General features: G+C 45.3%; 1 protein-coding gene and 4 non-coding genes across 8 annotated transcripts; 1 reads left to right on the top strand and 4 right to left on the bottom strand.

Moving 5' to 3' along the window:
- The first annotated feature begins 213 nt into the window (after window positions 1-213).
- On the top strand, window positions 214-287 carry trnan-guu (transfer RNA asparagine (anticodon GUU)). The gene has a single exon. It is a non-coding gene; the product is annotated as a tRNA-Asn (tRNA).
- Window positions 288-998: 711 nt separating this feature from the next.
- trnam-cau (transfer RNA methionine (anticodon CAU)) lies at window positions 999-1071 on the bottom strand. Its single transcript has one exon. It is a non-coding gene; the product is annotated as a tRNA-Met (tRNA).
- A 2678-nt stretch (window positions 1072-3749) lies between these two features.
- trnak-uuu (transfer RNA lysine (anticodon UUU)) lies at window positions 3750-3822 on the bottom strand. The gene has a single exon. It is a non-coding gene; the product is annotated as a tRNA-Lys (tRNA).
- A 1617-nt stretch (window positions 3823-5439) lies between these two features.
- trnak-uuu (transfer RNA lysine (anticodon UUU)) lies at window positions 5440-5512 on the bottom strand. The gene has a single exon. It is a non-coding gene; the product is annotated as a tRNA-Lys (tRNA).
- Window positions 5513-12299: 6787 nt separating this feature from the next.
- LOC139412971 (autophagy-related protein 9A-like) lies at window positions 12300-26817 on the bottom strand. 4 transcript variants are annotated; one of them, XM_071159893.1, is made up of 20 exons: window positions 26676-26817; window positions 26294-26367; window positions 25297-25444; window positions 25139-25182; window positions 24793-24857; window positions 24138-24287; window positions 23728-23869; window positions 23297-23437; window positions 23044-23164; window positions 22646-22821; window positions 22439-22561; window positions 22081-22268; window positions 21863-22016; window positions 21426-21605; window positions 21052-21252; window positions 19829-20049; window positions 19630-19747; window positions 13198-13486; window positions 12938-13080; window positions 12300-12860 (listed from the first exon to the last, which is right to left on the bottom strand). In XM_071159893.1, exons 3-20 carry the CDS (start codon window positions 25400-25402, stop codon window positions 12852-12854), a joined length of 2571 nt encoding a protein of 856 aa, XP_071015994.1. In that variant the 5' UTR covers window positions 25403-25444; window positions 26294-26367; window positions 26676-26817; the 3' UTR covers window positions 12300-12851. The 4 variants fall into 4 exon arrangements, with proteins under 4 accessions (XP_071015994.1, XP_071015995.1, XP_071015997.1 ...); XM_071159894.1 differs by having other exon boundaries at window positions 25297-25447; window positions 26676-26773; XM_071159896.1 differs by lacking the exon at window positions 22439-22561 and having other exon boundaries at window positions 26676-26764.
- Window positions 26818-27551: the final 734 nt, after the last annotated feature.

The following is a 27551-nucleotide window of genomic DNA, read 5'->3' as shown; positions in this document are numbered from 1 at the left end:
CGTTGGGGTGCTTTTCAATGCTAAGTGACACTCTTTGCAGCTCGGCAGCACCCATAGTAGGCTGAGCTAATGAGAGATCAGTGTCAATATCCTGAGACTAAATGAAATACAAATCACCCCTTACCGGTGCTCTCTAAACTCTAACAAAATTCTGAGTCACCCAATTTCAGACGATGCAGATTTTTAGCATGTTTCATTCTAAGAGGTTTCACCGTCTCTGTGGCGCAATCGGCTAGCGCGTTAGACTGTTAATCTAAAGGTTGGTGGTTCGAGCCCACCCAGGGACGGTTTCATTTAGTTTTCTCCTTGAACGTGTGCAAAATACAACATGCTGGAGATTCATCAACCCTTTTGGAAACCTCTTTCCCTAAACACATATACTGGTACTTTACTGCCATAACAGAATTAGTGCTGTTCCATCTATCATAATCTCAGCGCCCAGAACAGAGAGAGCCGGGAGACTAACGTCTGCCATAACTCCTGTGAAAAGTACTCTCAATTATACTTTCATTTTAGTAAAATACATTTTACACAAATTGTTGTCACTACAAAAAAAGATGTGCGCCACAACGTGGGGCTCGAACCCACGACCCTGAGATTAAGAGTCTCATGCTCTACCGACTGAGCTAGCCGGGGACAGCATGGATGGAGCCTGGCCACAAAGAACCGAGAGCTAGTTGGGACAAATGACAGGACACCATAACAGGGGATCCCAGCACAAAAGATTGGTGGCACCTTAAATGGGGAGGACGGCTCGTGGTAATGGCTGGAGCGGAATCAGTGGAACGGTATCAAACACATGGTTCCTACGTGTTTGATGCCATTCCATTGTCTCCTCCCATGGTAGCCTCCACTGGATCCCAGTTTCAACTACTCTACCACTGTCAAACACAGAGGCACACACAAAGTGATGATTCTCCATAAACATTATTCAAAATAGAATATTGTAAATTGTGTAAAAATCGCATCTCAACCGTAAAATTACAACAAAAGATGTCTGCCCCGTGTGAGGCTCGAACTCACGACCTTCAGATTATGAGACTGACGCGCTGCCTACTGCGCCAACGAGGCCTGAAGACCAAGCCTAAATAACATCATTTTTAACTGCTTCTGTTCGTACAGTACTGTTCACGTGCATTTTACTAAGCTAACAAGGTTGTTAAAACACCCTAAACATAACTCTAAAACGGACGTTCCACTCCCATTCAAGTAAACTTGCAATAGCCCCCAGTGGTAACACAGAAGCGCAGCAAGGATAGACCATAGAGAATGATAGAGGACTCATCATTGTAGCTGTCCTATTGGGGCTGGCCAACTCCAGTCCTCGGGGGCCTGATTGGTGTCACACTTTTTCTCCATCCCTAGTAAACACAGCTGTTTAATCAAATTGCATTCTAAACTGAAGATCATGATTAGGTGATTATTAGAGTCAGGTGTGTTAGCTGGGGCTGGGTCAAAACTGTGACAGCAGTCAGGCCCCAGAGGACTGGAATTGCACAATACAGGGCAGTGCCGTTTATATCTGGGTTGCATCCGGTTTATACAGACCAACATCGCATCATCACGTCATCCAAAAACATAGCAGACACTGGATGAATATAAAAAAATAGTTAATATCTTTGGCTGAAAGTGATGGGGGAAAAAACATTTGGCCTCAGCAACAATTATTTTAATAATTCAATGGATGGTTTGTTCGCAAAGGTGATGACTAAAGTGTTATTATTCTGAATTTTCGAATCTGACATCTCTATGTGGCCTTCTATGGAATTTGGCTTTCTGGGCCGGCAGCGCCATTGCGGCCATCTCCATTTTGAAGTAATCCATTTTCTTATTCTACTACTTCTATGAGCTGGTAAACAAACTAAAAAGGGTTCATTTGCATACTGCCACCTGGAGTGTGCCATTTGAATAGGTATAAAGTCGTGGTTGGAATTTTACTGCCACCTGCAGTTATGGAATGTTTGCTCACGAGTATAACTAATTGGATTATCCCTCCGAATTACCCAAATGGAATTATGTGATCCTTCCTTAACTCATAGGAAGCCCCACCCAGTTGACTACTTCAAAATGATGTAAGTCTCAATGGCACCACCCATGCTAAAACTGGCTTTTGGGCACTAGAGCCCTTTACAATTCTCTATGGGATAGACAATGGAGGGTCAATACAATGGAAATGAATGGTGCAGTGGTGGGCCACAAAACATATAAACCGCATGGCTTACCATTTATACTGCCTTGAGTGAGAGTTGCTAATGCAGAACAGAACACAGCCTCGACTTCTCTCGCCAAGGCCAAACTGTCAATATGAGCAGAACACATCCTCGACTTCTCTCGCCATGGCCAAACTGTCAATATAAGCAGAACACAGCCTCGACTTCTCTCGCCAAGGCCAAACTGTCACAGAACACATCGACTTCTCTCGCCAAGGCCAAACTGTCAATATGAGCAGAACACAGCCTCGACTTCTCTCGCCAAGGCCAAACTGTCAATATGAGCAGAACACAGCCTCGACTTCTCTCGCCAAGGCCAAACTGTCAATATGAGCAGAACACAGCCTCGACTTCTCTCGCCAAGGCCAAACTGTCAATATGAGCAGAACACATCCTCGACTTCTCTCGCCATGGCCAAACTGTCAATATGAGCAGAACACAGCCTCGAAGGCCAAACTGTCAATATGAGCAGAACACAGCCTCGCCAAGGCCAAACTGTCAATATGAGCAGAACACAGCCTCGACTTCTCTCGCCAAGGCCAAACTGTTAATATGAAGGCAAACTGAACACAGCCTCGACTTCTCTCGCCAAGGCCAAACTGTTAATATGAAGGCCAATCTGAACACAGCCTCGACTTCTCTCGCCAAGGCCAAACTGTTAATATGAGCAGAACACAGCCTCGACTTCTCTCGCCAAGGCCAATCTGTCAATATGAGCAGAACACAGCCTCGACTTCTCTCGCCAAGGCCAAACTGTTAATATGAGCAGAAAAAGAGACAGAATACTGCCTGTAATAAACCAAAAACATATCTGAAAATATCAGAATGTGAGCCTAAATAAATATATGCCTACATATTTTACATACAATCCAATGTCCATTTTCATGAGACTCAGAACGAGAAACAGTTGGCCCATGCATGCTTTTTTTGGGCTGCACACATGGAATCCACGTGGACAGCTAAGAGATCCCTGAACCCTGCACCATTTCAAAGAAACAAACATACTACATTTACAAAAACACCTTTTTCTTACTACCAGGAGGCAAATATGCACAAGCCAGCTGTGCTGTTTTTCCTGAATTCTCATATAGCCCTGCAACTCCTTTAATGACTTTTAATTTCTTGGACATAAATAAAATACTACTACTATATTACTAGTGATGTATCGGTTTATTTTCCGTGTGTAATACCAGATAGTTTAATAACAGCTTGTAGCCAAGCAAAGCCGACTCCAATCCATAGGCCCAACACAAGGTTGGTGTTTTACCACTTGGCCTACTCCAACTACTTGCATATCGGACAAGCAACACCTAACTTTGGTAGGCTTCAGGATGCATTTCAAATTTAAAATATGCAACAAATGTAAAAACGTTAGAGCAGTAGAATAATTACATCATATTTTTGTCAGTACACAAATCTCTTTCGCAAGCTTACCTGCTAAACTGACGTCACTCCTCTGAAAATTATACGACACGTGATTAGCATAATTGAACTACTATCACAAGACTCAATCAAACACCCCTGGAGAGAAAATTGTATCGCCCGAACAGGGACTTGAACCCTGGACCCTCAGATTAAAAGTCTGATGCTCTACCGACTGAGCTATCCGGGCTCTATTCTATGTCAGGGGAACTGCTATTATACATTGTCAGTGCTAGAAACTATGGTCTGTTTTTGTCAGAATTGTAACCAATCCAAACACAGGAATTAACTGCTCCTCTCAGCAGATGAGTGGGACTGGAGGACAGGAGTCAGTGTTGAGTGGGAGTGGCCTGTCACCTGGTGGTGTAGTCTTACCTGGTCTGGCTGGTCAGTTACATCTTATTTTTGTAGCCACTTTTTGTCTTGACAACTTTGCACACTCTTGGCATTCTCTCGACCAGCTTCATGACGTAGTCACCTGGAAATCTGTCCTTTGGTCTGATAAATCCAAATTGGACATTTTTGGTTCCAACCGCGATGTCTTTGTGAGACACAGACTAGGTGAACGGATTATCTCTGATCGTGTGATTCCCACCATGAAGCACGGAGGAGGAGGTGGGATGGTGTGAGGATGCTTTGCTGGTGACACTGTCAGTTATTTATTTAGAATTCAAGGCACACTTAACCAGCATGGCAACCACAGCATTCTGCAGTGATACGTCATCCTATCTGGTTTGCACTTAGTGGGACTATCATTTGTTTTTCAACAGGACAATGACCCAAAGGAGGAGACCAAGAAGGAGAGTGAATACCTGGCCTCCACAATCACCCGAACCTCAACCCAATTGCAACTTAATACTAGGAAGGTGTCCTTAATGTTTTGTACACTGTGTATATTGATATTCCGGTCTCTGACATGGCTCGTTCTGATATTTCTTCATTTTTTTATGGACTACATGTGTATTGTTTTTTTTTACTAAGCACTAGGCACTGTTGGAGCTAGAAACAAGCATTTCGCTGCACCTGGAAAAACATCTGCAAATCTGTGTACGGACCAATGAACTTTGACTTGAAGATTGTTGCAACACCATATGCAGAACAATACAGCCAGTGGTTCTCAATCCTGGTCCTGGGATCCCAAAATGGTGCACATTTTGTGCTGTTTTTCCACTGCATTCAAGACTGAGTCCTTGTCTAGGCCTGCAACTCAGTTCATTAATTAATTTCTTGTACATAAAAACGTGCAGCGAAATGCTTGTTTCTAGCTCCAACAGTGCCTAGTGCTTAGTAAAAAAAAACAATACACATGTAGTCCATAAAAAAATGAAGAAATATCAGAACGAGCCATGTCAGAGACCGGAATATCAATATACACAGTGTACAAAACATTAAGGACACCTTCCTAGTATTGGCTACTATATTATTAGTAATGTATCCGCTTATTATCCGTGTGTAATAGCAGATCGCTTAACCATTTGTAGGCGAGCATAGCCAACTCCGATTCATAGTCCCAATACGAGGTCAGCCATTGGCCTACTTGCATACCTGTCGTTCATCTGACATGAACCCCCTTAAAACCCCCTTGGTACGGGATATACTTCAAATTTAAAGTATGCAAAAGTATGTAACAACAAATGTATAAACTTCAGAACCGAGGACGAATTACATCTTGTTTTTTTTCAGTGCACACATATCTTTTGCAAGCTTACCTGTTCAACAGAGAATTGTACGGCAGGTGATTTGCATAATTGAACTACCTATTATGATTGGTTATACGATTCTAAAACACCTGGAGAGAAAATGCTATCGCCCGAACAGGGACTTGAACCCTGGACCCTCAGATTAAAAGTCTGATGCTCTACCGACTGAGCTATCCGGGCTCTTGTAGGCATAATTGCCATTATATAGGAAATCCAACGGTTGAAACAAAAATTATGACGGACATAAATACTGGATCTGTCTGCTCCTTTTAGCACTTTGATGAGCGGGACAGGAGTCAATGTTGACACTGATGTGTGGGACAGGACATGAGTCATTGTTGAGGGGAGTAGCCTGCCACCTGGTGGTGTAGTCTTGACCGGTCAATTGTTTTGTGGGATAATTGTGAATAAGGGAAAGTTGTTGACGATAGATTAACCGGTAAACACTATATCGATATCAGACTTTTATTATGATTGCTAAATACTGTTCAATTTAAACACTTGCACCCAAATCCCACCTTCCCCAAAACACTTGTAAACATTGAACTATAAATTGTACCTTCCTTGTATGTGGGTGGCTTGGGGTTAAACGCCCCGCTCCTGTAATTCTCCAACAAACCACTTTATGTCTCCCAAAAGTGTTCGACCCTTTCCTTGGATGCCACTAGTGTTGCTCAACTAAAAATGCCATCTGTCTCATCTCAACTTTTAAGTCACTCAAACAAAACGGTTTTCAGGTGCATTGATCAAATATTTTGTCATTTAGGAAAAGTGATATACCTTTTTATATATACCAGTAGGGGAGCCTAAATATAACTAATCCACTTGATTAGAGATAATATTTTTTATCAGGTTTTATTTTAAGTGAGTATGTTTGGGACAAAATGCCCCCAAGACAATCGATGCAAGTCAATGGTACCTACTGTATATATTAGCATTTACCAAATAATTTCCAAAACATCTGTAAGTAACTTCTTTGAGTTACACAATCAATTTGAGATGTTTTAGGATTACTTGGACAGGAAGGGTGGAAATAAAAAGTACATCAAAACCTCATCATAAAACAGGTTTCCATCCAATTTGGTGATAGATTTTCATGTGAATATTCTAAAACACACATAAAAACAATATGAGCATTTTCCCAACAGAGATGTGTTTCCATGATATTGACTTGTTGCAGATTAAAGGTTCTGCGTGATGACACAGTGCACATAAAGTACATGATATTGACTTGTTGCAGATTAAAGGTTCTGCGTGATGACACAGTGCACATAAAGTACATGATATTGACTTGTTGCAGATTAAAGGTTCTGCGTGATGACACAGTGCACATAAAGTACATGATATTGACTTGTTGCAGATTAAAGGTTCTGCGTGATGACATAGTGCACATAAAGTACATGATATTGACTTGTTGCAGATTAAAGGTTCTGCGTGATGACATAGTGCACATAAAGTACATGATATTGACTTGTTGCAGATTAAAGGTTCTGCGTGATGACATAGCGCACATAAAGTACATGATATTGACTTGTTGCAGATTAAAGGTTCTGCGTGATGACATAGTGCACATAAAGTACATGATATTGACTTGTTGCAGATTAAAGGTTCTGCGTGATGACATAGTGCACATAAAGTACATGATATTGACTTGTTGCAGATTAAAGGTTCTGCGTGATGACATAGTGCACATAAAGTACATGATATTGACTTGTTGCAGATTAAAGGTTCTGCGTGATGACATAGTGCACATAAAGTACATGATATTGACTTGTTGCAGATTAAAGGTTCTGCGTGATGACATAGTGCACATAAAGTACATGATATTGACTTGTTGCAGATTAAAGGTTCTGCGTGATGACTTGGTGCACATAAAGTACATGATATTGACTTGTTGCAGATTAAAGGTTCTGCGTGATGACATAGTGCACATAAAGTACCTTTTGCTGTTAAATTGCCATGTACCAAATAACAAACACAAGTAAAATGGCCTTCCATTGCATTTTCAATTCTACTGATGTTTTTCTCACACTCTGGCATTGGCATGTGTGCAGAGTTTCCCAAACTCTGTCCTAGGGCCTCCCCACTCACGGTACAGCTGATTCATATAACCAACTCATCATCAAGCTTTGATTATTTGAATCAGCTGTGTAGTGCTAGGGGAAAAAACAAAACCTGCACCCAGGGGGGGCCCCAGGACCAGTTTGGGAAACCCTGAACTAGGCAACAGTGCTATCAGCCAGCTGTTAGCTAGAGCACATATACGGACTACATCAGGGATGGGCAGCTCCAGTCCTTTTGGGGCACTGTGAAGTCCATGGAGAATAAGAGCACCTCCTCCTAGCTGCCCACTGCACTGAGGCAAGGAAACACTGTTACCACCGATAAATCTACTATAATCGATCATTTCAATAAGCATTTTTCTACGGCTTGCCATGCTTTTCCCCTAGCTAGCCCTACCCCGGGCTAAACAGCTCTGTACCCCCCGCACCCCCTGCACCCCCCCGCAGAAACTTGCCCAAGCCCCCCCCCCCCACTTCTCCTTCACCCAAATGCAGACAGCTGATGTTCTGAAAGAGCTGCAAAATCTGGATCCCTACAAATCAGATGGGCTAGACAATCTGGACCCTCTCTTTCTAAAATTATCCTCAGAAATTGTTACAACCCCTATTACCAGCCTGTTAAACATCTCTGTCACGCCCTGACCTTAGAGAGACGTTTTATTTCTCTATTTGGTTAGGCCAGGGTGTAATGTGGGGTGGGCATTCTATGTTCTATTTTCTATGTTTTTGTAATTCTTTGTTTTGTCTCTGATTGGGAACCATACTTAGGCAGCCCTTTTTCCCACCTGTCTTTGTGGGTAGTTAACTTTGTTTATGGCACATAGCCCTTAAGCGTCATGGTTGTGTTTGTATTGGTTATTGTTTTTGTCGGCGTCATCCTAATAAAAAGGAATATGTACGCTCACCACGCTGCACTTTGGTCTACTTCTTTCAACGGCCGTGACAGTCTCTTTCGTATCGTCTGAAATCCCCAAAGATTGGAAAGCTGCCGCGGTCATCCCCCTCTTCACTCTAGACCCAAACTGTTATAGACCTACAGTTGAAGTCGGAAGTTGGCATACTTAGGTTGGAATCATTAAAACGAGTTTTTCAACTACTCCACACATTTCCTGTTAAAAAACTATAGGTTTGGTAAGTCAGTTAGGACATCTACTTAGTGCAAGACACAAGTAATTTTTCCAACAATTGTTTATAGACAGATTATTTCACTTATAATTCTCTGTATCACAATTGCAGTGGGTCAGAAGTTGACATACACTAAATTGACTGTGCCTTTAAACAGCTTGGAAAATTGGATGTATTTCAATGTATTTCAAGGCCTACCTTCAAACTCAGTGCCTCTTTGCTTGACATCATGGGAAAATCAAAAGAAATCAGCCAAGACCTCTGGAAATAAATTGTAGACCTCCACAAGTCTGGTTCATCCTTGGGAGCAATTTCCAAATGCTTGAAGGTACCACGTTCATCTGTACAAACAATAGTATGTAAGTATAAACACCATGGGACCACGCAGCCGTCATACCGCTCAGGAAGGAGACGCGTTCTGTCTCCTAGAGATGAACGTACTTTGGTGCGAAAAGTTCAAATCAATCCCAAAAACAACAGCAAAGCAGCTTGTGAAGATGCTGGAGGAAACAGGTACAAAAGTATCTATATCCACAGTAAAACAAGTCCTATATCGACATAAACTAAATGGCTGTTGAGCAAGGAAGAAGCCACTGCTCCAAAACCGCCATAAAAAAGCCAGACTATTTTTGGAGAAATGTCCTCTGGTCTGATGAAACAAAGATAGAACTGTTTGGCCATAATGACCATCGTTATGTTTGGAGGAAAAAGGGGGTGGCTTGCAAGTCGAAGAACTCCATCCCAACCGTGAAGCACGGGGGTGGCAACATCATGTTGTGGGGGTGCTTTGCTGCAAGAGGGACTGGTGCACTTCACAAAATAGATGGCATCATGAGGATGGGGAATTATGTGGATATATTGAAGCAACATCTCAAGACATCAGTCAGAAAGTTAAAGCTTGGTGGCAAATGGGTCTTTAAAATGGACAATGACGCCAAGCATACTTCCAAAGTTGTGTCAAAATGGCTTAAAGACAGCATAGGCTGACTATCCTACTGATTCTTGAATTTGGCGATGTCATTTACAAAATAGGCTCCAACACTCTACTCAGCAAATTGGATGTAGTCTATCACAGTGCCATCCATTTCGTCACCAAAGCCCCATATACTACCCACCACTGCAACCTGTATGCTCTCGTTGGCTGGCCCTCGCTACATATTCGTCGCCAAACCCACTGACTCCAGGTCATCTAGAAGTCTTTGCCCAGGTACCTGGTTAAATAAAAGTGAAATAAAAAAAATTGATTGGTGTCACACTTTTGCTTAAGCCCCAGCTAACACACCTGACTCCAATAATCAACTAATCATGATCTTCAGTTTAGAATGCAATGAGTTGAATCAGCTGTGTTTGCTAGGGATGGGGGAAAGTGTGACACCACTATCGGTCCCCAAGGACTGGAGTTTCCCATCCCTGGCCTACATGATTACATGATGATATTATTATCATGGACAAAAGAGCAAGATTATTTTTATTTGTCAAACGGCAGCCAAGCATCATCTCATCAGAATAAGATCCTCAATATTTTAGAAAGGAGCATCAATCTCATCACCTTGCACTTTTCACTACCCTGTGAAGTTTATCATAATTTATTTAATCTGTAATTTAAATAAACTGTATGCCTGCCCAATGAGTCGTAGTGGGAGGACCACACATCTCATCGCGTGACTCCAAGTTTACTTAAATATCATGCCTATTATATCAATAACTGCGAATTAAAGGATTTCCACCGACATTTTTTGCATAACTAATTTTACCGGAGAAATATAAAAAGATCTCACCTTGTCAAGCCTATTTTATTTTGTCAACATTTGGAAAGTTAACTGAAAAGTGTTGTTTCAATCAGGCCTGTCATTACATTTATGTACTTTACTAGCATAAAAAGGTTGGATGGAAACCTGGTTATTGTGAGGATATTAATAGTGAGATGTGTAATGCCATTTTGTTTTCCGATATTTAATTCATTTAATTAAAATAAGATACATAGACTTTAGCTTTTAAGAGTCGATTACAAAAAAATGCCACAATAAAACATACATTTGAACACATTCATCTTCAGGGGGCATTTTGCCACATAGAGAGGGGTGTTTTGCCCCACTTTCTAAAGTTTCTGTTTTCATTGAATACCCCCCCCCCCCCCCCCCCCCAAAAAACTGCCATATACTTATGCTAAAATGTTTATTCTATTCTACTGAGCCATTTACTTTATGTTCATATTCTTATATTTTATTATTTATTACAAGTAAGCATTTCATTGGACGGTGTATACCATGTGTATCACCGTACATACAAAACTTGAATTACATAAATGAATACATTTTTATTGATGATTTCCAACTGTACAAAATGGCAATTTACAGGACAATCTATAAAAACAAAAACAGACAGGCTATATGTGTCAGCTCAGGCATTCTACTACCTCGTTGTTAAACTTGTTCCACTGTGTCCCAGGAGACCTTTTACATTATTCAGATCCCTTCCTCCACGTCTGCCTTCTATTTTCATCCAGGGTCTGATTCAGATTGGACTCTCTGGCTGGCCACTCAATTACATGAATATATCAATCAATGAAGCGAGCAGCGCTGCAGACCTTTGCCATCTAGAAATGAATACCCAGCGGTAGAGTCTCTGACTGTATCTATTGGAAGCATCTGTCATCTTTAGCCTGGTCCCAGATCTGTTAGTGCTGCATGGTCGACCATATGGGGGCTGGTTATACAGCACTTAAACAGATCTGGGACCAGGCTAGTCTACTTGTGAGTCCAGAGTCGGTGTGAACCACAAAAACAAACAGCTGTAAATCACCATGCATCTCAAGCTCAACTCTCTGACGGTGGCACAAGCCCTGGTTAAAATAAAGTCATACAAATATGAAATGATCAAAACCAATATACTGATAAATGACATGCTTTGGATTCAACAAAAGTCATTAAAGTGCATTCTCTTTTTCCCCCAGACAGCTGGGCAGAAATAAACATGCAGTTGGCCTGATGCTGACTAATCTGTCCAGTTGTTAGTGTTGATTGAAGATTCATTGCTGTATGAGACGGTTGTGCTTAAAGGGGCAATCTGCAGTTCCTACTTCCATTTTTGGACTTACATCCATTTTGGATATAAACCCATTGATTCTTGGAGAGAAAAACGTATAAATGCCCAATGAGCTTAGTTCCACTGTCATACCTCATCAGAAGCCAAAATACACATTTGTAAATGTAAACAAACACTGTATAGCCTCAAAACAGGGTTAAAACTAAATGGATGGTAAGTCCTTGCATCCACGGCTCCATCTATGAATTTGAGTGTGGTTCCATTTCTCCAGCCCCATCCTTCAACCTTTTACTGAAACAGTGGTGGGGGGTGCTTTGTAATCATTTCAACTATTGGATTGCCGCTTTAAGAGCATAAATATGGCACTGAAGAGTCTGAAGTTACACGTTCCAACCAGCCTGGTAAGTCTGCTTTGACACAAAATCAATAACTATGATGTGTTTCTTGTATATCCCTATTTATTAACCATCTACACCTCAATGATATACTTAGAATAGTCCAGCGTCCTGATTTGATTCATACCAGTATGTCTATGCACGCGGTGTATATCGGTTTAATGCCTGCTTCATGTCTATGAGATCTTTGTACAACACCATCACCAAATCTGCCACCCAAACCCAAAAGGATTCATTGTGCCAGTGCAGTCATACTTTGTTGGAAGTCCGCTCTCCTGTCATGTCACACACACACACTTTTTCTCTGTAAGTACAATAAATATAGGCAACACAAAGAGAAAAAAACTAAGAATTAAAAAAAAAGAAACTTGTCATTACTAAATGTTATCTTTAAAAAGGTACATTAATGGCAGTTTACACCCACACGTGATTTGCAAATGAATGCAAGAAGAAAAAGTCATCTCTGGATAGAAGTTGCCCTTAGGCACAGAACTCAGATCAGTTAACCCTCCCTAAATCCTAACCTTAACCATTACGGCGACAAACCATAAAGCTGACCTTAGATTAGTGTCTAGGAGGTAACTATAAAAGCCGATAAATATGCTACGGGTTCCATGCTGCCAGTTATGATGAAGTCATCAACCACCGCCACTTGATTGGCTGAAGTGTCATCTACAGAGGGTGTCAAGAAAAAGTCCTTGTCATCTTCACACGGTTACTCGATTGTTTTCTCTAGCCCAGAGTGAATAACACGGCATGCTGCTATCCCACAGGTCTGTCTATCTGGGGTCAAAGGTGAAGCCATGGTCGAAAGTTCACAGATGAGCAGGAAGTTCTTCTCTGGTAGGATGAGGATGAGGGTGGGTAGGTAGGTGAGATCTCTCTGGTCAGTTACGTCACCTGAGGAGAGAGGAAAACAATGATATGGAACCCCATACACTGACACAGGGCCTGTGTGTGTGTGATTTTGTAAACACCTTGTGTATGTTGGGAGGCATGTCGTCCTCTGAGCCCTCCTCAGGTACAGTGTCGGGGTGTCGGCCTCCACGTCCCTCCTCTGCCCAACCCCCCATGGGCACACGCTCTGACCTCACCACTCTGCCCCCCGGGCCGACAGAGTCTGGAGGAGTGACACACACACACACAGAGTGATATCAGTATGATCCATATCAGTCATCTTCAATATCATTACATATTAGGGAATGAGAGTATTATTTTTCATGGTTGTCATGGTTACCCGTGTTCCCCCCATAGCGACGCTGGCTGTTGCTCTGGAGTGGTGCCACTTCCTGTCCCGGGGTGGTACCTCGGTCAGGGTTAGGGCCCGAGTTAGAGCTGGGGATAGGGCCGGGGGTGGAGATAGGGGTGGAGATAGGGAAGGTGTGTGAGCGGGGGATGGGCTTTCGGGGGTTGGTGTTTCCTCCCCCTGAACCCCCCTCCTCGGTGACGCTGTCACTACTGTCGTCACTGTCCTGCCTGTGCCAGGTGTGCCGGGACAACTCCCCTCCAGACTGCTGCTTATGGAGCTACATAGAGGGAAGAGGAGGGGGAGAGGGGAAGTGGGAGCGAGGGGAGAGGAAGGAGGGAGGGGAGAAGAGAAAGTGGGAGAGAGAGGGGAGGGGGAGAGGGGAAGTGGGAGCGAGGGGAGAGGAAGGAGGGAGGGGAGGGGGAGAGGGGAAGTGGGAGCGAGGGGAGAGGAAGGAGGGAGGGGAGAAGAGAAAGTGGGAGAGAGGGGAGAGGAAGGAGGGAGGGGAGAAGAGAAAGTGGGAGAGAGAGGGGAGGGGGAGAGGGGAAGTGGGAGAGAGAGGGGAGGGGAGAGAGAGGGGAGGGGGAGAGGGGAAGTGGGAGAGAGAGGGGAGGGGGAGAGGGGAAGTGGGAGAGAGAGGGGAGGGGGAGAGGGGAAGTGGGAGAGAGAGGGGAGGGGGAGAGGGGAAGTGGGAGAGAGAGGGGAGGGGGAGAGGGAAAGTGGGAGAGAGAGGGGAGGGGGAGAGGGGAAGTGGGAGAGAGAGGGGAGGGGGAGAAGGGGAAAGTGGGAGAGAGAGGGGAGGGGGAGAAGAGAAGTGGGAGAGAGAGGGGAGGGGAGAGGGGAAGTGGGAGAGAGAGGGGAGGGGAGAGGGGAAGTGGGAGAGAGAGGGGAGGGGAGAAGAGAAAGTGGGAGAGAGAGGGGAGGGGGAGAGGGGAGAGAAAGTGGGAGAGAGAGGGGAGGGGAGAAGAGAAAGTGGGAGAGAGAGGGGAGGGGGAGAGAGAAAGTGGGAGAGAGAGGGGAGGGGAGAGAGAAAGTGGGAGAGAGAGGGGAGGGGGAGAAGAGAAAGTGGGAGAGAGAGGGGAGGGGGAGAGGGGAAGGGGAGAAGAGGGGAGGGGGAAGAGAAAGTGGGAGAGAGAGGGGAGGGGAGAAGAGAAAGTGGGAGAGAGAGGGGAGGGGGAGAGGGGAAGTGGGAGAGAGAGGGGAGGGGGAGAAGAGAAGTGGGAGAGAGAGGGGAGGGGGAGAGGGGAAGTGGGAGAGAGAGGGGAGGGGGAGAGGGGAAGTGGGAGAGAGAGGGAGGGGGAGAGGGGAAGTGGGAGAGAGAGGGGAGAGGAAGGAGGGAGGGGAGAAGATAAAGTGGGAGAGAGAGGGGAGGGGGAGAGGGGAAGTGGGAGCGAGGGGAGAGGAAGGAGGGAGGGGAGAAGAGAAAGTGGGAGAGAGAGGGGAGGGGGAGAGGGGAAGGGGAGCGAGGGGAGAGGAAGGGGGAGAGAAGAGAAAGGGGAGAGAGGGGAGGGGAAGGGGAGAGGGGAAGAGGGAGCGAGGGGAGAGGAAGGGGGAGGGGAGGGGGAGAGGGGAAGTGGGAGCGAGGGGAGAGGAAGGAGGGAGGGGAGAAGAGAAAGTGGGAGAGAGAGGGGAGGGGAGAGGGGAAGTGGGAGGGGGAGAGGAAGGAGGGGAGAAGAGAAAGTGGGAGAGAGAGGGGAGGGGGAGAGGGGAAGTGGGAGAGAGAGGGGAGAGAGAGGGGAGGGGGAGAGGGGAGGGGAGAAGGGGAAGTGGGAGAGAGAGGGGAGGGGGAGAGGGGAGGGGAGAGAGAGAGGGAGGGGAGAGAGGGGAAGGGGGAGAGAGGGGAGGGGAGAGGGGAAAGTGGGAGAGAGAGGGGAGAGGGGAGGGGAAGAAGAGAGAGGGGAGGGGGAGAGAGAAGTGGGAGAGAGGGGGAGGGGAGAAGAGAAAGTGGGAGAGAGAGGGGAGAGGGGAGGGGAGAAGAGAAAGTGGGAGAGAGAGGGGAGAGGGGAGGGGAGAAGAGAAAGTGGGAGAGAGAGGGGAGAGGGGAGGGGAGAGAGAGGAAGTGGGAGAGAGAGGGGAGAGGGGAGGGGAGAAGAGAAAGTGGGAGAGAGAGGGGAGGGGGAGAGGGGAGGGGAGAAGAGAAAGTGGGAGAGAGAGGGGAGGGGGAGAGGGGAGGGGAGAAGAGAAAGTGGGAGAGAGAGGGGAGGGGGAGAGGGGAGGGGAGAAGAGAAAGTGGGAGAGAGAGGGGAGGGGGAGAGGGGAGGGGAGAAGAGAAAGTGGGAGAGAGAGGGGAGGGGGAGAGGGGAGGGGAGAAGAGAAAGTGGGAGAGAGAGGGGAGGGGGAGAGGGGAGGGGAGAAGAGAAAGTGGGAGAGAGAGGGGAGGGGGAGAGGGGAGGGGAGAAGAGAAAGTGGGAGAGAGAGGGGAGGGGGAGAGGGGAGGGGGAGAGGCACATTTACTTTTGATGCTCTTTATTGCAAAATGTTTAAAACCATCCATCCAGACACAGACAGACCTCATGTATAGGTTTAAAACCATCCATCCAGACACAGACAGACCTCATGTATATGTTTAAAACCATCCATCCAGACACAGACAGACCTCATGTATATGTTTAAAACCATCCATCCAGACACAGACAGACCTCATGTATATGTTTAAAACCATCCATCCAGACACAGACAGACCTCATGTATATGTTTAAAACCATCCATCCAGACACAGACAGACCTCATGTATATGTTTAAAACCATCCATCCAGACACAGACAGACCTCATGTATATGTTTAAAACCATCCATCCAGACACAGACAGACCTCATGTATATGTTTAAAACCATCCATCCAGACACAGACAGACCTCATGTATATGTTTAAAACCATCCATCCAGACACAGACAGACCTCATGTAAATGTTTAAAACCATCCATCCAGACACAGACAGACCTCATGTAAATGTTTAAAACCATCCATCCAGACACAGACAGACCTCATGTATATGTTTAAAACCATCCATCCAGACACAGACAGACCTCATGTATATGTTTAAAACCATCCATCCAGACACAGACAGACCTCATGTATATGTTTAAAACCATCCATCCAGACACAGACAGACCTCATGTAAATGTTTAAAACCATCCATCCAGACACAGACAGACCTCATGTATATGTTTAAAACCATCCATCCAGACACAGACAGACCTCATGTATATGTTTAAAACCATCCATCCAGACACAGACAGACCTCATGTATATGTTTAAAACCATCCATCCAGACACAGACAGACCTCATGTATATGTTTAAAACCATCCATCCAGACACAGACAGACCTCATGTATATGTTTAAAACCATCCATCCAGACACAGACAGACCTCATGTAAATGTTTAAAACCATCCATCCAGACACAGACAGACCTCATGTATATGTTTAAAACCATCCATCCAGACACAGACAGACCTCATGTATATGTTTAAAACCATCCATCCAGACACAGACAGACCTCATGTATATGTTTAAAACCATCCATCCAGACACAGACAGACCTCATGTAAATGTTTAAAACCATCCATCCAGACACAGACAGACCTCATGTAAATGTTTAAAACCATCCATCCAGACACAGACAGACCTCATGTATATGTTTAAAACCATCCATCCAGACACAGACAGACCTCATGTATATGTTTAAAACCATCCATCCAGACACAGACAGACCTCATGTATATGTTTAAAACCATCCATCCAGACACAGACAGACCTCATGTATATGTTTAAAACCATCCATCCAGACACAGACAGACCTCATGTAAATGTTTAAAACCATCCATCCAGACACAGACAGACCTCATGTAAATGTTTAAAACCATCCATCCAGACACAGACAGACCTCATGTATATGTTTAAAACCATCCATCCAGACACAGACAGACCTCATGTAAATGTTTAAAACCATCCATCCAGACACAGACAGACCTCATGTATATGTTTAAAACCATCCATCCAGACACAGACAGACCTCATGTATATGTTTAAAACCATCCATCCAGACACAGACAGACCTCATGTATATGTTTAAAACCATCCATCCAGACACAGACAGACCTCATGTATATGTTTAAAACCATCCATCCAGACACAGACAGACCTCATGTAAATGTTTAAAACCATCCATCCAGACACAGACAGACCTCATGTATATGTTTAAAACCATCCATCCAGACACAGACAGACCTCATGTATATGTTTAAAACCATCCATCCAGACACAGACAGACCTCATGTATATGTTTAAAACCATCCATCCAGACACAGACAGACCTCATGTATATGTTTAAAACCATCCATCCAGACACAGACAGACCTCATGTATATGTTTAAAACCATCCATCCAGACACAGACAGACCTCATGTATATGTTTAAAACCATCCATCCAGACACAGACAGACCTCATGTATATGTTTAAAACCATCCATCCAGACACAGACAGACCTCATGTATATGTTTAAAACCATCCATCCAGACACAGACAGACCTCATGTATATGTTTAAAACCATCCATCCAGACACAGACAGACCTCATGTAAATGTTTAAAACCATCCATCCAGACACAGACAGACCTCATGTATATGTTTAAAACCATCCATCCAGACACAGACAGACCTCATGTATATGTTTAAAACCATCCATCCAGACACAGACAGACCTCATGTATATGTTTAAAACCATCCATCCAGACACAGACAGACCTCATGTATATGTTTAAAACCATCCATCCAGACACAGACAGACCTCATGTAAATGTTTAAAACCATCCATCCAGACACAGACAGACCTCATGTATATGTTTAAAACCATCCATCCAGACACAGACAGACCTCATGTATATGTTTAAAACCATCCATCCAGACACAGACAGACCTCATGTATATGTTTAAAACCATCCATCCAGACACAGACAGACCTCATGTAAATGTTTAAAACCATCCATCCAGACACAGACAGACCTCATGTAAATGTTTAAAACCATCCATCCAGACACAGACAGACCTCATGTATATGTTTAAAACCATCCATCCAGACACAGACAGACCTCATGTATATGTTTAAAACCATCCATCCAGACACAGACAGACCTCATGTATATGTTTAAAACCATCCATCCAGACACAGACAGACCTCATGTATATGTTTAAAACCATCCATCCAGACACAGACAGACCTCATGTAAATGTTTAAAACCATCCATCCAGACACAGACAGACCTCATGTAAATGTTTAAAACCATCCATCCAGACACAGACAGACCTCATGTATATGTTTAAAACCATCCATCCAGACACAGACAGACCTCATGTAAATGTTTAAAACCATCCATCCAGACACAGACAGACCTCATGTATATGTTTAAAACCATCCATCCAGACACAGACAGACCTCATGTATATGTTTAAAACCATCCATCCAGACACAGACAGACCTCATGTATATGTTTAAAACCATCCATCCAGACACAGACAGACCTCATGTATATGTTTAAAACCATCCATCCAGACACAGACAGACCTCATGTAAATGTTTAAAACCATCCATCCAGACACAGACAGACCTCATGTATATGTTTAAAACCATCCATCCAGACACAGACAGACCTCATGTATATGTTTAAAACCATCCATCCAGACACAGACAGACCTCATGTATATGTTTAAAACCATCCATCCAGACACAGACAGACCTCATGTATATGTTTAAAACCATCCATCCAGACACAGACAGACCTCATGTATATGTTTAAAACCATCCATCCAGACACAGACAGACCTCATGTATATGTTTAAAACCATCCATCCAGACACAGACAGACCTCATGTATATGTTTAAAACCATCCATCCAGACACAGACAGACCTCATGTATATGTTTAAAACCATCCATCCAGACACAGACAGACCTCATGTATATGTTTAAAACCATCCATCCAGACACAGACAGACCTCATGTAAATGTTTAAAACCATCCATCCAGACACAGACAGACCTCATGTATATGTTTAAAACCATCCATCCAGACACAGACAGACCTCATGTATATGTTTAAAACCATCCATCCAGACACAGACAGACCTCATGTATATGTTTAAAACCATCCATCCAGACACAGACAGACCTCATGTATATGTTTAAAACCATCCATCCAGACACAGACAGACCTCATGTATATGTTTAAAACCATCCATCCAGACACAGACAGACCTCATGTATATGTTTAAAACCATCCATCCAGACACAGACAGACCTCATGTATATGTTTAAAACCATCCATCCAGACACAGACAGACCTCATGTAAATGTTTAAAACCATCCATCCAGACACAGACAGACCTCATGTATATGTTTAAAACCATCCATCCAGACACAGACAGACCTCATGTATATAGAGTGCGTGGATGCTCATCTCCGTGGAGGCGTATTCTGATAGGACGAGACTTGTCAGTTGACCTTCCCACACACTACTGCCTGAACTAGCAGTTCGAGCATCAGTACTGGGGGGGGAGAAAGAGTTTGTTGATTGACGGTTAGTTGATAGATTGCTTGATTAGTTGTGGGAGGAGTGTGGGCTTTACCTTGATCCCGCCATGGCTCTGCTTGCAGAAGAGGCGTGTTCGGCTGACCTATGGGTGGAGCTACAGCTGCCCCTCATGCTGCTGACTGAGAGGGAGCGCAAGGCTGACGCCCCGTCGCTAACACCCACCGGCCCGTGATTGGTCAAGGAGCTGTCCCGCCCCAGATGAAGAGAGGCCAATGAGGGGGGACCTGCCAGGAAGTTAGCTATCAGACTCCTTGGCTGAGAGGGCGAGCGACACACACACACACACACACACACACACACAGACAGAGAGAGACAGAGAATTCGATTTTGACCTTTAATATCAGTGTAATCAAAAAACTCCGAAATGTATACAATGTTAAACTTGAGATCAAAATTGAAGTGTCAATGTATCTATTGGCATGTCTGTCCGTCTCCCTACCTCTGACCCCGACAGTGAGGTGAGAGTGTGTCTGCCTCCCTACCTCTGAACCATTCAGTGAGGTGAGAGTGTGTCTGCCTCCCTACCTCTGACCCGCACAGTGAGGTGAGAGTGAGTCTGTCTCCCTACCTCTGACCCATTCAGTGAGGTGAGAGTGTGTCTGCCTCCCTACCTCTGACCCGGACAGTGATGTGAGAGTGTGTCTGTCTCCCTACCTCTGACCCCGACAGTGAGGTGAGAGTGTGTCTGCCTCCCTACCTCTGACCTAGACAGTGATGTGAGAGTGTGTCTGTCTCCCTACCTCTGACCCATTCAGTGAGGTGAGAGTGTGTCTGTCTCCCTACCTCTGACCCAGACAGTGATGTGAGAGTGTGTCTGTCTCCCTACCTCTGACCCATTCAGTGAGGTGAGAGTGTGTCTGCCTCCCTACCTCTGACCCAGACAGTGATGTGAGAGTGTGTCTGTCCCCCTACCTCTGACCCAGACAGTGAGGTGGGAGTGTGTCTGTCTCCCTACCTCTGACAGTGAGGTGAGAGTGTGTCTGTCTCCCTACCTCTGACAGTGAGGTGAGAGTGTGTCTGCCTCCCTACCTCTGACCCGGACAGTGAGGTGGGAGTGTGTCTGTCTCCCTACCTCTGACAGTGAGGTGAGAGTGTGTCTGTCTCCCTACCTCTGACAGTGAAGTGAGAGTGTGTCCGTCTCCCTACCTCTGACAGTGAGGTGAGAGTGTGTCCGTCTCCCTACCTCTGACAGTGAGGTGAGAGTGTGTCTGTCTCCCTACCTCTGACAGTGAGGTGAGAGTGTGTCTGTCTCCCTACCTCTGACAGTGAGGTGAGAGTGTGTCTGTCTCCTGTAGTCTCTCTCTGTACTCTCTCCTTCAGCTGGCTGATGAAGTGAGTGGTCTCAGTGGGGGGCTGCCACTGGGGGTTGGTGATGGCAAAATGCATCAGGGACAGCTCAGTCTTCCCATCCTCCGCCTGTTGGTAAATAGATGCCTCTGTCTTCCCCTCAGACATCCACTGGAGGGAGGAAGAGGAAGTAAGAGAAAGGAGAAAAGGAAGGAGTTAGGGAGGGGAAAGAGAGTCACTATTTATGCATTGCTCATCTCTGTGTGTGTGTGTGTGTGTGTGTGTGTGTGTGTGTGTGTGTGTGTGTGTGTGTGTGTGTGTGTGAGAGAGAGAGAGAGTCTCACCGCGGGGTGTCCGTGCTGTCTGATGTCCATCTGAGCGAAGGAGCAGGTGTCTCCCACCCCTACCACCTCCACGGTGAAGTTCCTGAAGAAGTCAATGATCTCCAGAGACTTCCTCCTCAGACTGAAGATCAGGATGAAGGGAGTCACCAGGGGGCTGGTCAGCTCCTCTAGGATAAACACCTGGACAGGCAGAGGAAAGGTTAAAACACCTGAATGCTGATCTAGGATCAGGTCACCCCCCCCCTGTGCATATAATCGTCTTCATTGTGACCTTAAAAATGGAACACTGATCCTAGACCAGCACTTCTAATCTGAGATGTTTTGTGAATACAGGCTCTGGCCAGGTAGAGAGGAATATGCTATGTGCTTCAGAAATGACTCATAAGTTCCTGCTTTATAAAAAGAGTGGAAAAGGTTATGACTATAGTGCTACTCACAGCCTTGTACTGGAAGAGCTGTGAGAACTGGTCTCGTGTCTCGTAGCGATGGGCGTTGCCCTGCCAGTGGTCTGGCATGTAGTGGATGTGAGCCAGGATCAACCTGAGCAGCTGCTCTGGACAGTAGACCAGGTGTTTGTCTGGGATAAAAGACCTGAGGAGAGAGGGAGAATGTACCAAACCCTTCAAAATGACTTAGCACACAGACAGACACACACCTGCAGACAGTGATACACACTCCCAGCAGGGTGATGGACGACAGGACGTGTTCCACGGCGAGGACGTCTTCGTCGTAGATGGTCAGAGCAATGAGGACAGCCAATAGGGAGCCAGCAAAAAACGCCACGTTCTTAGCCACCACCGTCAGCAACGAGGACAGGAAGCAGTTCATATACCTAGAGGACGCCTGGAGGTGGGACACACGCACGGAAGTGAAGAACATCTGGCATTTAGACACCACTGACAGCAACAGACAAGAATCAGTTCATCATTATCACAATAATTACCTTACACACCTTCTGTGTGTGTGTGTGTCTCTGTGTGTGTGTGTGTGTGTGTGTGTGTGTTCAGTCCTACTTTGTAGCCCTTGCTGAGCCGTGACATCAGTTCATGGTCCAGCTCATTGAAGTGGCGAAGGTAACATCGACCGTACAGAGACCAACACCTCGCTCCCAAACTACCTGGCTCACGCTTTATCACCTACACACACACACACAATAAATTAGCTTTACAGCATCTGCTACACCTCCATAACGGAGCACAGCGGTGTGTGCGTGTCCCTACCTCTGTATAGCTGAAGAAGGCATACAGTATTTGCCAGACCAGTACGACAGGACAGAGTAAGAGGTTGGCGATGCCGATCCACAGTATACGTGATGCCAGTTTGTCTGCCAGCTCCAACCTGTTACCACCTCTCTTATACTGCGGCTTCAAACTCCACTCACTCTCAAACAGAGAGCCTGGGAAGTGGGGGTGAGAGAGAGAGAGACACAGAGAGAGAGAGACACACAGAGAGAGAGAGAGAGACACAGAGAGATATATAGAGAGAGAGAGAGAGACACAGAGAGAGGAAGAGAGAGAGAGAGAGAGAGAGAGAGAGAGAGAGAGAGACACAGAGAGAGAGGTGAAAAGTGTACCAAACAAAGTGTACCGAGCACAAACTCAAAAACACACACACCAACCTGGCCCCCAGAAGAGGATGAGTTCAAAGTTGTACTTGAGGCCGCGGGTGTAAAACACACTCTCCCCGAGTAGAGGCGGGTGGAAACGCACAGGAAGGAGGGACTTATTTACCATGGCAACCTGGAGGAAGAAGAAAGGGGTTTAGGTGGTGTTGTTTTTGATTGACAGGTGGTTCAGTAGTAGGGGTACAAGCGAGGAATGGTAAAGAAGATGTACTCTGACACGAGCACAAACACACACACACACACACACCATGTAGTTTTTGAAGCGCAGGATACGGTGGTATATGTCCAGTTCTGTGAGTTCTTTCTTGTGGATACAGATCTGGTGTTCCTTCTGGATCTCAACGATCCGGGCCTGAACCTCCTGCCATGTGAAGTATGGCAGCTCTGCCTAGAGAGGGGGGAGGAGAAGGGGGAGGGGAGGAGGAGACAAGGAGGAGGGGGGAGGGGAGGAGGAGACAAGGAGGAGGAGAGGGGGAGAGGAGGAGGAGAGGAGGGGGAGGGGAGGAGGAGACAAGGAGGAGGAGAAGACAAGGAGGAGGAGAGGGGGAGAGGAGGAGGAGAGGAGGGGAGTAGGAGACAAGGAGGAGGAGAGGGGGAGAGGAGGAGGAGAGGAGGGAAGGAAGATCAGTAGTTAAACCAGTAGGTTGAAGACACGCACAGACACACACACAAACTCACCATGCTCATCTTGAGTGCGTTGGTGTAGAAGGAGCGTATCTCCCAGTAGCAGCAGACGTTGTAGATGAACTTGATGAGGCGATGCAGCCAGAACACTCCAGATATCATCAATACAAACATCACTGTCACGTTGTCACGGATACTGGCGGGAAAACAACAAGCAGGTTGTCATGGATACTGGCGGGAAAACAACAAGCAGGTTGTCACAGATACCAGTGGGAAAACAACAAGCAGGTTGTCATGGATACTGGCGGGAAAACAACAAGCAGGTTGTCATGGATACCAGTGGGAAAACAAAAAGCAGTAAGGACATTTTCTGGCCTTCCTTATTAACTTGAGTGCAAAAGATGTGTTAATAAAGTGTTTATAATGCATTTATAAAACATTTATGAAGTGTTTATAAGCCTTACCTTGCGCTGCAGACGTCCACAGGCAGGAAGGTGTCAGGCAGAGTGACTTTGGAGGAGTCGGTGTGGTTGACAAACTTGTTAGCGAACAGAATGTCATAGTCCACACAGTTAGCCAAGAAGACTGTGAACCCTACCACAAACAGCAACTGGCTACAGAGGGGGAGAAATGGGGAAAGAGGAGAGAGAGGAAAGTTGAAAACGACCCCACAGGACACAGACATGGACCACATAGAAGACACAGACACACAAACTGTGTACTTACACCAGCTCAAAGACCTCTCCCAGCAGCATACACACACACACAGTGTACTTACACCAGCTCAAAGACCTCTCCCAGCAGCATACACACACACACACTGTGTACTTACACCAGCTCAAAGACCTCTCCCAGCAGCATACACACACACACACACACACACACACACACACTGTGTACTTACACCAGCTCAAAGACCTCTCCCAGCAGCATACACACACACACACACACAGCATACACACACAAACTGTGTACTTACACCAGCTCACAGACCTCTCCCAGCAGCATACACACACACAACACACACACACACAGCATACACACGCACACAGTGTACTTACATCAGCTCAAAGACCTCTCCCAGCAGCATACACACACACACACACACAGTGTACTTACACCAGCTCAAAGACCTCTCCCAGCAGCATACAGGTGAAGCCATTCTTCTGGTGCAGGTTATAGACGTGTCAGGGGTCAAGGATCAGATGATGACATAAAAGTAGCATGTGTCCTCTCATAATGAAAGTCTAGTCGGCTATAGTATTAACTCAGGTCACCAACTCAACATTCCTCCTCCTGGAGAGCTACTGGGCGTGCAGGCTTTTTTTTCCAGCCCTGCTCTTACACACCTGATTCTATTCTTCTCCTGGAAGGTGTTGACCCTCCCGGTCTTAAAATAACCCCCGGGGTAGTTGTAGTAGTGAATGATCCGGGAGTACAGAGACACAGAGGGGTAAAAGGATATCCTCTGGAAGAACAGGTCCAGGTTCTCTATGTGGTGCCACGGGGCTGCAGAGAACAGTCAATAACAAAAACAGGTTAGTGTGTGTGTGTGTGTGTGTGTGTGTGTGTGTGTGTGTGTGTGTGTGTGTGTGTGTGTGTGAATCTACTTAAGAACTTTACACTTGTTTCCGTCAGGTACGTGCACCAGTAGGTTCTCCTCTCCTGGTGGAGAGTCGCTGTATGAAGTCTCTAGACGCTGGTACTCTGTGTCGAAGTGTGCCGCCATGGTAACGACAGCTTCAGTTACCCCCAGCAATCAAGCCCCTAGCTACTGATTGGACCAGTGGACCACAGAAAGGGTGGGAGAGAGAGAGAGAAATCAGTGCCATAGATCCACAGATAGTCTGTATTACAATAACCATGTGTCTTTCTCTTCCCTCCTCTGCACTGGATGGAGTAACAGAGGGAACCTCTTTCAGACATCCACCTATCCAGCTCCTCACATGGAAGTAGATAAAGGAGAGGAGGCGAGGAAAGGAAGCCAAACATGTCAATAAGCCATATCACACTTGTGCTCCACCCATCACTGGAACATGGACATGCTTGAAAGACACGAGACAGACAGACAACTGACAGGTGTGGATATAGGCACACAAAAACTATTCTTGCAGCAAATCATATGCCATAATACCACAGAAGTTCCATCACCGTTTGCCTAGTATACAACAGCCTACGTTAATCATGTTGGCCAATGTAGACATGTCACTGGCAGAACGCTGCTGACACAATGGACAGTGTTGCGAAATGTGCTCTGCGACGCCAGCGGAATCACAACGACGGATATTGAGACAGAGCGTTTTAAACCACATTATAGCCTACAAATATCCTACTGTTTTACGAATTTACTCATGTGACAATTTGTGAGCGACAAAAACCAAGTCTATACAAGCTTTTTGGCCGACGTGCGCAGCGTGGCTTTAACTTATAAACAATAAGCGGTCCTGGAGCTGCTGGCCTTTTGAAAGGCGACAATGACGAGGGACACGCAGCCCCCTCCTATGCTATAATCTACATGTAAGTGGAAATATTGTTGCATCTTGAAGTCTTCAGCAAATAGTTTACCTGGAAAATTATTCGGCTACACGTATTTAGGCCTACACACAAGAAAATAGCCCACCTCTGTTGACCAAGTATAGATGAGCTCCATTCCAGGATCATTACACGTCAGGGGATTGCCGCTTACATTTCACCCTACAGAAAGAGAACATGGGACATTACAATTCTAAAATCATAACGATAAACCGATCCCATTGCTTACAATATAGCCGTGATTTAAAAAATAAATACATGTAACGTTAGCTAGGCAGCCCGGGAAAGTGTACCATAGGAAGAACCGAAACCGTGAAGATGATTTGGTTCTCAGGATATTGGCAAAATGCTATTGTTGAAGAAAGCTGCATGTTCATGACAGATCTACAAAATCATCACAGGGATTTAGCTCTATATTTTACTGCACTAGACTATTATTCTGTTGAAAATGTTATCGGGTCGCAGCCTACCTTTGACGCAGGCGGACTGATCTTCAATGAGAATTGCCGAGCCCTTGTTTATAGAGGACGTCTAGGCTTTGTTTTCCTGTTTATTTTTGAGTCAGAGGCGAAATTTGGTTGTACATTATGTACATCAATGCCTGTCATGGTTGATGGATACCTGGTTTAGCCAATCAGAAGAGTGTTTTTCCTAAACGGAGAAGAAAACAGCCAGTCATAGACAGATGCGGACTCCCAAAGAGGCGGACTCCCAAAGCTCCCTGCTTCAGCTTTCTTGACACGCCCTTTGAGCTCATACAGGGTTTATGACATGCAGGTTTTGGTCAATGGTCAATTATGATATTCCTCCATGTTTTGAATTAAATATAAAGCAATCTCAAATATCGTCATCTAAAACTGAAAAGTATCTAGACTACATATCATTCCTGACGACGAGAAAACGTCAATGATGAATTGAATGTACAGTCATTTTTAATTAAAGCCTATACGATATCCATGGGCGCGCCTGAAAATTTAATTAATGGTGTTTTACCGCCCCTTAGTGGATATGTATGGTATTACAACAACATTGACACATTCGGGGGTGCTGCTATACTGAAGCTCACCTATAAACCCAACCTATTGCTAAAGTTTGAGTTACATTGGCTGTGCCTTACAGTAATGATGAAGTCGATTAGACTCACAATTACACATATCTGCTTTTAACCAAGTTGTTTGTTCTCAAAAAATGCCATATAGACATTGTGGAGTGTGTGGATGAGAATATTCATAATGTGACTGTGGGCCGCTGGAGTGACAGCTGGTTCAGTGTGTCTGATAACTCTAATGGACACCTGTGTGTTGAATATGTAAGAACATTACTTGGCCATCTGTTTCATCCTTTCA

This window comes from Oncorhynchus clarkii, chromosome 7, assembly GCF_045791955.1.
Source record: "Oncorhynchus clarkii lewisi isolate Uvic-CL-2024 chromosome 7, UVic_Ocla_1.0, whole genome shotgun sequence".
NCBI classification, from domain to species: Eukaryota; Metazoa; Chordata; class Actinopteri; order Salmoniformes; family Salmonidae; genus Oncorhynchus; species Oncorhynchus clarkii.
The sequence above is the reverse complement of the archived record's forward strand: the minus strand, read 5'-3'. Positions and strand labels throughout refer to the sequence as shown.